Below are 12,767 nucleotides of genomic sequence, written 5' to 3' on the forward strand. Positions count from 1 at the left end.
AGGTTCAACAGACATATGTGGCCAGTGGTGGCTGTGTTAGTACAGACAGAACATGTCCACCATCACAGAAAGTGCTGCTGGTTACGCTGTCAGGCTCTTCAGAAGCGTTTCTTCTATTCCGTCTCATCAGTCCCATAAAGGACTGTTCACAGGAGGAGTGGGGTGTGGGTTCTGTGGCCTCTGCCTCAGATGGGTTTCAGAGCAGTAGCTGCCAAATGTCCAAAAAATGGGCCTTAAGGGCCCTCAGACCTCAGGGGTCATTGAGTCTTTTCTTCCACTTGGTGCTCAAACCCTCATACCTTGCCTCCAGTGGTCCTCTGGCCTCTGCCTGAACACCTCAGTGATGGGGAATGCAAGGTCAGGCCAGGCAGCCCTGCCCATCACCACACCATTGAGGCCACTAGAAAGTTCTTCAAGCCTAAACAAGCCACCCTGTGGTTTCCACCCGCAGCCCTAGTTCAGCCGTCTGGTGCCACAAGAAGGAACCTCACCCCTCACCCAGGAGAGCCCTCCCTGTGTTCAAGGATGGGTGAACACATGCTTGCTTCCCAGCTCAACATGCCCAGTTCTTTCAGCTGTGCTTTGTGACACAGTTTGCAGTCTGTTCCCTATCATGGCATCCTTCCTCTCCCCACCAACACACCCCAGATTGTCAAATAAACCTCACACAATTGAAGTCCAGGGCTGAATGCACAACCCCAAAGGTACTCAGAACAATGCAGAACTGAACGGATGATCAACTCCCTGGTTCCAGACTCTACATTTCTGATGACTGAGGCCTAGACCTCATGAACATTTCTGACAGCCCCGTCACATTGCCGCTTCAGCCCAAATTCAGTCAGTCAAGACCCCTCCTTTCATTCCCCATACACACTGTTATCACTCCTTCCCTTCATGATCTGGCCTATCTCCCTCTCCCACAGTGCCCCCCATCACCTTGTAGACTCTAGTCAGACGAAAGCACTTGTGATTCCTTAGACACCATGCTGTTTTCATCTTACCACATCTGTGCACAATGCATTCCCTCACAGGTTTCCTCATGAACTCCTAATCCTCAAGTGAAACGGTGTTTGGATGTTGTCCCCTCCACGAAGCTTTCCCAGACAGCCAGGTAATCACTTCCTCCTGTTCTATTTCTGGACCATGTATACTTGGTACAGTAACCAGTAAATGATTATTTATTTACATGTCTGCCTCTCCTATGGACTATGAGCTTCATGAGGATTTAATCCTCTTTGTAATGCCAGCCCCTAGCATGGTGCCAAACACATGTGAACCTAGTGAGTCTTTTGTTAAATTGTTTGTCGAAATGAATAGTATTCTCTTTTCTGTGCTTTTATAGCTGTGTCTCTTTTCTGAACCTTGATTTTGTACCTTTCCCTGAAATGCTTCATCTTGTTGAGTTTGTCGGTCCTTCATTCCAGCTTAAGTCCTTTGGAGTGTGATTAGGACACCAATATATTAGTTTTGTGCCATTTGCTACTCTAATCCATGAACCACGTGGATCTAAGCCATTAATACAAAATATATGGACCCAAGAGCATGAAGACAGAGCCCTGTGGCACGTAACAAGAAACCTGGCAAGGCCACATGGAGAGATTTGTCAGAATGAGTTCAGTGGGGATTACTCCTCCTTTGGTATTACCTCATCAGCAAAGTCCTTTTCCAGGTCCAAGTAAGCTGTGTAGGTTTTGTTTCCACCCCATTTTTCATCTCGAAGGATCACGAACTCTATAAGAAAAAGGATCCGTGCCAACAAACTCACTGATAATGGCAAGTCAGCATTCCTGGCCCAAATGTATGGGTATCTGTAGTTTCTGCCATATATTTTGAACTTCATCATATGGCATTTTATTGTTTTTAAATTGGATGAGTGGCAATGTTGTATACCCAGCTAGCATCCAAGCTTGGGGGAACGATCGTGTCTTTCATCTCTTTTGTATTCCTCTAGTCCACTTGCCTGACCCCTTCATTTCTAGCACCCCTGCTCACCCTGACACCCCACTTAGAACCTACCCTGTTAACAAACACACAGACAACTCAACGATATCCCCACTTCAATCACCCATTAATATATGAGAAATCAGAGCAGAGAATGGGGGAAGCCAGCCCCTGGAGGAAGACTCTGTGACAAACCACAAGTATGATCACAGCACTGGTTTTGCTATTTCAGCCTGGCCTCCGAGAAGAAAACAGGCAGTATCTTACCAGACTTGAGGGGAAAGAGGACGTGCTTGATGAAGGACAGAACGCCGTTGTTCTCCACGTTCCCTGGCTCACAGAAGGCTTTCTTCAGTTTTTTCTTCACATCCTCTTTCCGATCCAGGAGATCTATCTTGGACTCCTAGAAGCCAGGGAGGAGAGGAGGACCTCTTGTGGTTGAAAATGAGAATATGCTCAACTAATCTGTATTTTAATTTTTTTGGACAAAGATTTAAACATTAAATGACTTTAACAAAAGCAGAGTTAATCGGAGTGAAGGACCACTCACAATACTAAATAAAAATATTTTAATATTTCTCTCTTCTTCCCAGGCCTTATTTGCAGCATATGGAATCGTTATAAATTTGCAGCTGGAGAATAAACCTCCTGTGTTTTTTCACTTGAGACTGCATCGTAAGTACTTTTGAGTGGCTACCTAGTCTTCGCTTATAATTTTTATGCTGTATTATATTCCCAATTATTAGTGACAACATAATTTATTTGGCAATTTCTAAACTGTTAGATTATGTTCTCATTTTTACAAACTATATACAATGCTACGATGAACATCTTTGCAGAGGTCCTTTTGCCTTCTCTAGGATTACAGCTACCAAAAACTGCTAGGCCCCAAGCTGTTTTCTGACAGGCATATATCAAGTGACATTGCCATCAGCAGCGTGTCAGAATACTTGTTTCACAGCCATCACCAACACCAGGTATTAGGTATTATCTAGAGCCATTTGTCCTTTTTAGGGTAACAGGCTTTGTTTCTTATTTTGGAGTGAGTGAACTCAACGCCCATTTGTGTCCAGTGGTTACCAAGCTCTGGTCAACATACGACTATGTGAATCACCTGGGGTGCTTAAAAAACACAAATTACCAGCTCCACCCAAACCTAATAAATCAAAATTTCTTGGGGTTGGCCCAGGCATTTGTATTTTAGAAAGCTCTGAACGTGATTCTGCTGCAGTCACATTTAGGAACTGCTGCTGGCACTGATTTCCAGGATGAAGATATGGTGAATGTTACTAAATAGGGTGAGTGATAGACTTTGTCAGAGAAACAACTGACACATAGGGCATTTTAATGAGAGAAAAAGGAACGAGTCTATTCCTTAAAAAATAACAATAATGGTTTCTATGCCTATATTTACCAATCCATGATCAGACAAAGATCTAGAAATCAGACTTAAAGCACTAGATGAGTGTCCAAAAATGACTCCAATCAGAATCAACTAGTAAGCTTTGAAAGAAAATACAGATTCCTGAGTTGTTCCCCAGAACCACTTTATCAGAATCTCTAAGGACAGAGCCTTAATCAACTCTCTCTCTCTCTCTCTCTTAAAAGTCCACTAATTCTTCTATTCTGTACCTTAGTGATCAGAACAAAACTGCACTTTCCCCAACCAGGACTTTTAAATGTTAAAAAACATATTTATCAAAATCATTATATTAAACATCACCCTAAGAATCCAGATGCTAACTGGTGTCAACAAGGACATACTGTATAGCACAGGGAACTCTACCCAATATTCTGTAATAATCTATATGGGAAAAGAATTTGAAAAAGAATGGATATATGTGTATGTATAATTGAGTCACTTTGCTGTACACCTAAAACTAACACAACATTGTAAATCAACTATACTCTAATATAAAATAAAAATTAAATTAAAAATAAAAAGATGCTCAGGACTTTCCTGGTGGCACAGTGGTTAAGATTCTGAGCTCCCAATGCAGGGGGCCTGGGTTTGATCCCTGGTCAGGGAACAATATCCCACATGCATGCCGCAACTAAGAGTTCGCATGCCACAACTAAGGAGCCGGTGAGCCACAACTAAGGAGCCTGCCGGCTGCAACTAAGACCCAGCGCAACCAACCAACCAAATAAATAAATAAATAAATAAAATATTTTTTAAAAAAGATGCTAATTGGTGAAATGCAACCACAGCTTTCTCATTAATAAGGCTGACTTTTATCACAATTCTATGGGTGAAGAAACTACTTTTGCTTGTACATTTTTTTTTTAAATTTATTTTTGGCTGTGTTGGGTCTTTGTTGTTGCACGGGGGCTTTCTCTAGCTGTGGCGAGCGGGGGGCTACTCTTCATTGCGGTGCGTGGGCTTCTCATTGCAGTGGCTTCTCTTGTTGCAGAGCATAGGCTCTAGGAGTGTGGGCTTCAGTAGTTGGGGCTCACAGGCTCTAGAGCACAGGCTCAGTAGTTGTGGTGCACGGGCTTAGTTGCTCTGCGGCACGTAGGATCTTCCCGGACCAGGGCTTGAACCCGTGTGCCCTGCATTGGCAGGCAGACTCTTGACCACTGCACCACCAGGGAAGTCCCTTTGCTTGTACCTTTCATCAGCAGCGGTAAAACTTAAAATTATGACTGGATCTCATCAAGACTGCTCCCTGGGTCCTTCAATACTCAAGAACCACTGGAATTAATTGGATAACTTAAGATTTCTTATAGCTCAGATATTTGAGAATTTTAGTTAGCCAGGTTACTGTTCTTTCTAGTCCTCAATTACTTCATCTCTTGCTGAAGATTTCTCAACTCAAGTCAGAGCTGGCAACCTACCTCTTCTGAAGAGCTCATTTTGCTGCCAGTTAATCCTGGAACCATAGGATTCATCAGGTGGACCCGTTTTGAGTAGCCAAGTGCAGGGAGGTACTGGGGGTTAGAAAGAAACACATGAAAGCAGATACTAGTATGAATTCCTCCTCGGTGCCCCGATCTCATCTAACCTGGCCTGCCATGTAACAGTTTGATATATTCGTGCCAATCTTTTTTTTCTACTGAATATATAACTTTTCAGTGGTGATCATAATATTAACAAGGGTTTTTTTTCCTACTGTTTTTCTATTAGTATTACATTGTGAGGCTATTGGACTTACCCTACTGCCATAAACAACTCTAAAAGCTGGAAATATAGAAATATTCCATTTCTATAAGCTGCAAATAACCATTTGCAGACATTAGACAGCAACAAGTGTAGGGCTACAAATCTTGAGAGAAGGGAGCTAGGTGACCCTACATCCACCCTGGCTTTCTCCTTGAGGGCATTTTTTTCAAACTGAGTGCTGAGAAAAAAGAGACCAAGCAGAGAGCAGCAGTCTGACTAAGCAGAGGAGATAAGAGATTGGAATTCAGGGCTACCAGGAGGCTAGGATCTGGGGAGGGTTCCAGAGAGAAGGGAGCCCCCTCCAAAAATCTAGGTCAAAGTTCTCCATTGCTTTCTTGATTGACTCATAGCTGTGCGTTCATTCGGAGAGACAGCAGGAAACCCAGCAGAGAACAGGCTCTGGGAGGCTGGAGACCTGAACAAAGTTTAGGGGCTCCACAGTGCTGGGGAGACAGAAGTTGAAGTTTAGGTCCAATCAACGCAGAGAGGGCTTTGTGAACACCCTGAGATTTCAGGTTGAGACCCCAGAAAGGCCACATACTAAGATAAGGTCCATATTATAGGAGTAAGAGCCAACTGAAATAGACCTATTCTAACAAAGCCTAAAACCCACCCTTGACAGAATCAAGGTGACAAGTCAGTAATTAAACAGAAAACATGCGCTCTAGAAATATAATTCAGAGCCTCTACAGCATATCTATGGTGTCTCTGATATACTGAAAAGTACTAGAAATGGGAAGCAGAAAAAAAATGACTAATAGTCAAGAGGAAACAGTCAATAAAAGCAGACGCAGAAATAATCCAGATACTGGAATAAGGAGATCAGGATGTTAAAATAACTACGATTGGTGTGTTAAAGGAAACAGAGGAAAAGATGGACAAAATGGATAAAAGATGTAGAACTATAAAAGAGAATTGGAATCTATAAAAAAGAATCAAATGGAAGTTCTAAAATGGCACAGTACAATACTGGATGGATTTAACAGAAGACAGGATTAATGAACATGAAGAAAAATCAATAGACAATAACCAAACTAAAGCATAGAGGGAAACAACAGAACAGGCTATGAGACATGTGGGACATGATCAACAGGTCTCATCTGTGTAAAATTAGGGTCTCAAGAGGAGAGACAGTGGCTTCCCTGGTGGTGCAGTGGTTGAGAATCTGCCTGCCAGTGCAGGGGACACGGGTTCGAGCCCTGGTCCGGGAAGATCCCACATGCCGCGGAGCAACTGGGCCCGTGAGCCACAACTACTGAGCCTGCGCATCTGGAGCCTGTGCTCCGCAACAGGAGAGGCCACGACAGTGAGAGGCCCACGCACTGCGATGAAGAGTGGCCCCTGCTCGCCGCAACCAGAGAAAGCCCTCGCACAGAAACGAAGACCCAACGCAGCCAAATAAATAAATAAAATGAATTTATTAAAAAAAAAAAAGAGGAGAGACAGAAGAGGACAGAAACAATATTTAAAGGAAATAGTAGGGGACAATTTTCCAAATGTGATGAAAATATCAACCCATAGACTCAAGAAGCACAGCAAAATCCAAGCAGGATAAATACAAAGAAAACTAAAGCTAAAAACACCATCGTCAAATTGCTAAAAATCAGAGGCAGAGAAAACATTAAAAGCAACCAGAGAAAAGATATAGTATCTGCAAGGGAGAAACAATGATACTTACAGGTGACTTTTCAATGGAAACTATAAAAGCCAGAGGCAACAGGACAACTCCTTAAAATGCTAAAAGAAAATAACTGCAAACCTAGAATTTTATACCCATTGAGAGCCAAGGGAAAAAAACCAAAAACCAAAAAGAAAGCAAAGGAAAGATGTCCTCAGACAAAAGAAAGCCGAAAGAACTCATTACCAAGAGACCTGCATTGCAAACACAAAACACAAAGGAGTCTTTAGGCCAAAGGAAAATGATCCCAGAGGGAAGCACAGAGGCACAGAACCGCAGGAAGAAATCAAGAGTATCAGAAAGGGTAAGTGGGGGTAAATATACATGAAAATGGACTGTTTAAAAAACAATTATAATCAAGTCTTTGGGATTTAAAATATATGTAAAAATGAAATATATAACAACAGCACAAAGGGCAGGAGGGCGTTAAATGGGGTAAAACTGTTGTAGGTTCTTGCATTGTTGCGAAGTGGTAAAAATATCTAACAAACTGTAATAAATTATAAAGACAGATGTTGCAATCTCTAGGGCAGGGCTGGGTAAAACTTTTCTGTAATAGGTCCAAAAGATAATAAATATTATAGGCTCTGTGGGCCACATGTGGTCTCCACTGCATATTCGTTTTCATTTTTTTTTAATAGCCATTAAAAAACATAAAAACCATTCTTAGAGCTTCTGAGTCATACAAAAACAGGCCATAGGCCATATCTTTGCTAGAATAATAAAAGGTTCAACTAAAAAGTTAATAGAGGAGATAAAATGGAATGAGAAATACTTGAATAATAATAAAAATACATGGGCTGTAAACATTTCCCCATTTATTAAATATATCCAAAAACCATTTTGAAATATTATATGATATCCCACTGTTAGGGGACTTCCCTGGTGGCGCAGTGGTTAAGAATCCTCCTGCCAATGCAGGGGACACGGGTTCGAGCCCTGGTCCAGGAAGATCCCACATGCCATGGAGCAACTAAGCCCATGCGCCACAACTACTGAGCCTGCACTCTAGAGCCCATGAGCCACAACTACTGAAGTCCACGTGCCTAGAGCCCGTGCTCCGCAACGAGAAGGCACTGCAATGAGAAGCCCGCGCACTGCAACGAAGAGTAGCCCCTGCTCGCCACTAGAGAAAGCCGGCGCGTAGCAACAAAGACCCAACTCAGCCAAAAATAAATAAATAAATTAATTAATTAAAAAAAAAAATCCCACTGTGAGGACTTATCATAACGTATTTAACCAATCCCTTGCCATTGAATGTAAGTTTATTTCCTAGATTTTGATTTAATTTGATAACATAACAAATACTTTTATACGTAAGTCAAGCTGCACTTTAATTTTTTTTTAATTAAAAAAATTAAAAATTTTTTTTTAAATTTTGGCTGCGCCACATGGCTTGCAGGATCTCAGTTTCCCCACCAGGGATTGAACCTGGGCCATGGCAGTGGAAGTGCCGAATACTAACCACTAGACCACCAGGGAACTCCCAAGTTGCACTTTTAAAATTATATCTTGAGGACATATTTGTGTAATTATTAGGACAAAGGGTAGAAACATTATAGAGTCATCAAGTCACCCATCAGGAATTTACATTTTTACTAGCAGTGTTTTCTCTACTCCCTTACCAATACGAGGTTTTGAGAAGCTTTCAAAAATACCAACCACTTCTCAATAGCCCCTTTCAACTTACTCAATTCTTTCCCAGAAAAGAAGTATTATGGGTTTGTGCTAATTTCCTCTTTTAAACCCTGTTAAACCTCATCTCAGAGATGAGTCCTTTATTTAAGATCCAGAGCAATATGGACCAAATGGTCTGGGAAAGAACAGTAGTTCTGACTGGTGTTGCCTTTCCCTGGAAACTGAGCTATTAGGAAAGAAGAAAAAAAGAAGAAAAAAAAAAAAAGAAGCAAATGCAGCAGCTTTGGGGGCAGCTTCCTGGTGGCGGCAGCAAGAGCACAGGCTTTTGAGTCAGACAGATCTGAATGCTAATTCCTGCTCAGTCACTAACTGTGTGATACTGGACAACTTTCTCATCTGCAAAACAAGGAGAATAATACCTACCATACCATATGATTGCTGGCACTGGCACATTCAAGAAACTTTAATGCACACCTCTGCGGGTCAAAAGAAAAAATGATAGGAAAAAGAGGACACTAACCTTCTCCGCAAAGGTGAAAATCTTTCTCTGGTCAACTCCTCCAAACTGGGCATCTACTTTCAAATACTCTTCATCCAAGGCCTGTGCAAAGAAACACATGAGCATAAACTCCTACTGTATTTCCTCTGTATGGGTCTAAGAAATCAGAAACTTTAGAAAACCACTAAAATTTTCCGAAGGTAGAACCAGGAAGCAAATAAGCAGCACTCAGCCTTCCTGTTGGCTTCAAGAGCTAGATACACATTTGCTGAGTGCCTGCAGTGAACAATATTCGATGCGGAGGTCATGGGGTAAAAAAATAAGAAGAGTCTCTGCTCTCAGGAAGCTCACAATCCAGTGAGGAAGGGAGAGAAGACATATCATAGTCATTTCAAAGGTACCCAATGAATAAGGCAGCCTGTGACAAGTGTCAAATAACTGGCATAAGAAGGAAGTCCTGTGAGAGCTCAGAAAAAAGGGGCAAGACTGAACTAGTATAAACAAACAGTTACTATCACTTATTAGATGTCAGGCCTAGTGCCAGTCCTGTGGATGCAGAGATGAATCAGACCCAGATTCTGCCTTCAAGAAGCCAATTAACTAGCTGGGGAGAGAGACACATGAATACGTAATTTCTATACAGCATGCCAAGGGCTAACTTACATGTTCATTTAAGGAACATGCTAACACGAAGAAAGAAATTATTATCTCTGTTCAGACTGGTGGTGGTGAAGGCTTCCTAGAATCAGATTGTGGGCTGAGCTTGGTTTTGAAGAATATGTAGATGTTTTTCACCATGCAGAGGAAACAGAATGTGAGAGGGCACAGAGGTGTGAAGTGTTTAGGCAAATTATGAGTGATTCAGTCTGCAAAAGCACAAACTCCAAGGGATGTGGGAAGTGGTGAGTGATGCGGTTAGAAAAGTTGGTAAAGGGCTTCCCTGGTGGCGCAGTGGTTAAAAATCCGCCTGCCAATGCAGGGGACATGGGTTCGAGCCCTGGTCCGGGAAGATCCCACATGCCGCGGAGCAACTAAGCCCGTGCTCCACAACTACTGAGCCTGCACTCTAGAACCCGTGAGCCAAAACTACTGAGCTCGAGTGTCACAACTACTGAAGCCTGCGCGCCTAGAGCCTGTGCTCCGCAACAAGAGAAGCCACCGCAATGAAAAGTCCGCGCACCGCAATGAAGAGTAGCCCCCGCTCACCGCAACTAGAGAAAGCCCGCGCAATGAAGACCCAACGCAGCCAAAAAATTAATTAATTAATTAATTTAAAAAAAAAAGAAAAGAAAAGTTGGTAAGGACCCTGAATGTCATGTGAGGGTGCCTAGCAACATCCTGGACAGTGAATGATTTTAAGGAGGGAAGAAACATGATTCACGCACTGCAGAAAAATCACACCAGTAAGGGGGCAGAGTGTGGAGTGGTGGCCTGAGGACTAGAGATAAAGAAAACGGCCGGAAGGCTGCTGTGAGAGGCCAGGTGAGAAATAACAATGAACCAAGTCGGTGAGGATGTAGAGCAAGAATGAATTTAAGAGATTTTTAAGAAATAGAATTGATAGGGCTTCCCTGGTGGTGCAGTGGTTGAGAGTCTGCCTGCCGATGCAGGGGACATGGTTTGTGCCCCGGTCCCGGAAGATCCCACATGCCGCGGAGCAGCTGGGCCTGTGAGCCATGGCCGCTGAGCGTGCGCTCCGCAACGGGAGAGGCCATAACAGTGAGAGGCCCGCGTACCGCAAAAAAAAAAAAAAAAAAAAAAAAGAAATAGAATTGATAACATTTAGTGTCCGATTGGATTCAGGGGGAGAGGAAGAGAAGGTAAGCAAGCAGTTAGAATGTGAGAACAGCATTGTTCAACAGAACTTTCTGTGAGGATGAATACATTCCATATCTGTGCTGTCCAACAGGTTAGCCTCTAGCCACACGTGGCTTGTAAGCAAACTGAAATAACAGCCAGTGTTACTTCAATAGCCACATATGACTATGACAAGAGGCTACCATAGTGGACACTGTAGATCTAGAGTGCCTGACCAAGGGAAGACTTGATTTTCTTTTCTTTCTTTCAACTTTTTTTAAAAAATTTATTTTTTAAATTAAAGAAATTTTTTATTAAAGTTTAGTTGATTTAAATGTGTGCTAGTTTCTGGTGTACAGCAAAGTGATTCAGTTTTTTATATATGTATATAAAATATATATATATTCTACATATGTATATAATATATATATGTACATATATTCTATTACAGATCCTTTTCCGTTATAATTTATTATAAGATATTGAATCTGGTTCTCTGTGCTATACAGTAGGACCTTGTTTATTTTATATACAGTAGTTTGTATGACTTGATTTTCTTATATCAAACATTAGAGAAATATACAAAGGAAAAGTTAAGTCTATCGACATTTTCATCCTACCTTCCTGAGCTAATAACCAGTATCAATAGCTTGGTTTGAATTTTTCCATGCTTTCTCCATGCTCATACAAATATGCACACACAGGAAATATGATGTGTTTGTTTTGTTTAATGGGAAATAAGATCATGCTTAAAATTTATTTTCACTTTTCACTCTGAAATTAATGTTCTTCAGTTAAGGGATCATGATTACCCGTAAAGAAGACATGTGAGATGAGCAGTGTTTTAAAGGACAGACAGGTAGGGGAAGAAGTCAAAGAGTGGTCCAGGGGCTTCCCTGGTGGCACAGTGGTTAAGAATCTGCCTGCCAGTGCAGGGGACACGGGTTCGAGCCCTGGTCCGGGACGATCCCACATGCTGCAGAGAAAGTAAGCCCGCAAGTTGTGGCTCTAGAGCCCACGGGCCACAACTACTGAGCCCGCGTGCCACGACTACTGAAGCCTGCACGCCTAGAGCCCATGCTCTGCAACAAGAGAAGCCACCGCAATGAGAAGTCCGCACACTGCAATGAAGAGTAGCCCCTGCTCGCCGCAACTAAAGAAAGCCCGCGTGCAGCAATGAAGACCTAATGCAGCCAAAAATAACTAAATAAAATAAATAAATTTAAAAAAAAGAGTGGTCCAGGAAGCCTGGGGGAGGGGCAGTGGGAGAAAGGAAGACAGGAAGGAAGGCCTACGGCAAGGTGAAGGAACAGCCAGTATATGGGTCTGACTGGGGCTGAGAAAGAGGTTTGTGACCAGTAGTTAGAGCAGAAAAGGTCATCAGGCAACTCCATCCCTCCCAGGTACCTGTAGCCCTGGGTACAGCAGGCCACTCAGCAGAGGGTGCTCCACCTGCTTCACCACCTCAGCTCCTGCTTTCTTGGCATCGTGCTGTGTGACCACGGAGGAGAGGCGATACACATCTAGCGTGTACTCTCTGAGAAGAGACAAGAGGGGACAGCTGTAAGACGGGGCCCAGGCCTCAGTTTAATCCTAAAGTGTGGTGTTAATTTACTCTCCCAATCTTAAGACATTCAGAGAGCATACTGCCTGGTAATTTCTAAAACGTGAGCAGTCCATCCTCTCCTTTAAAATATGACTTTATCGGGACTTTGCTGGCGGTCCAGTGGTTAAGACTCCGAGCTTCCACTGCAGGGGGCCCGGGTTTGATCCCTGGTTGGGGAACTAAGATCCCGCATGCCATGTGGCACAGCCAGAAAAAAGGATATTCTTTTAAAAAATAAATACTACTTTAGGGCTTCCCAGGTGGCGCAGTGGTTGAGAGTCCGCCTGCCGATGCAGGGGACAGGGGTTCGTGCCCCGGTCCGGGAAGATCCCACATGCGGCGGAGCGGCTGGGCCCGTGAGCCATGGCCGCTGGGCCTGCGCGTCCGGAGCCTGTGCTCCGCAACCGGAGAGGCCATGGCAGTGAGAGGCCTGCATACCGCAAAA

General features: G+C 43.0%; 1 protein-coding gene across 1 annotated transcript in view; it reads right to left on the reverse strand.

Annotated features, from left to right (window-relative positions):
* YARS1 (tyrosyl-tRNA synthetase 1) overlaps positions 1–12,767 on the reverse strand; it is a 31,579-nt gene that overhangs the window by 6,815 nt on the left and 11,997 nt on the right. The window contains exons 4-8 of the mRNA XM_082611898.1: positions 12,124–12,253; positions 8,941–9,021; positions 4,780–4,872; positions 2,209–2,344; positions 1,646–1,731 (exon numbers count right to left, since the gene is read on the reverse strand). Coding sequence (XP_082468024.1) covers positions 1,646–1,731; positions 2,209–2,344; positions 4,780–4,872; positions 8,941–9,021; positions 12,124–12,253 — 526 coding nt within the window. The remainder of the gene's footprint in view (positions 1–1,645; positions 1,732–2,208; positions 2,345–4,779; positions 4,873–8,940; positions 9,022–12,123; positions 12,254–12,767) is intronic.

The sequence above is a fragment of the Mesoplodon mirus genome (assembly GCF_964341445.2).
Source record: "Mesoplodon mirus genome assembly, chromosome: 3".
NCBI lineage: Eukaryota > Metazoa > Chordata > Mammalia > Artiodactyla > Ziphiidae > Mesoplodon > Mesoplodon mirus.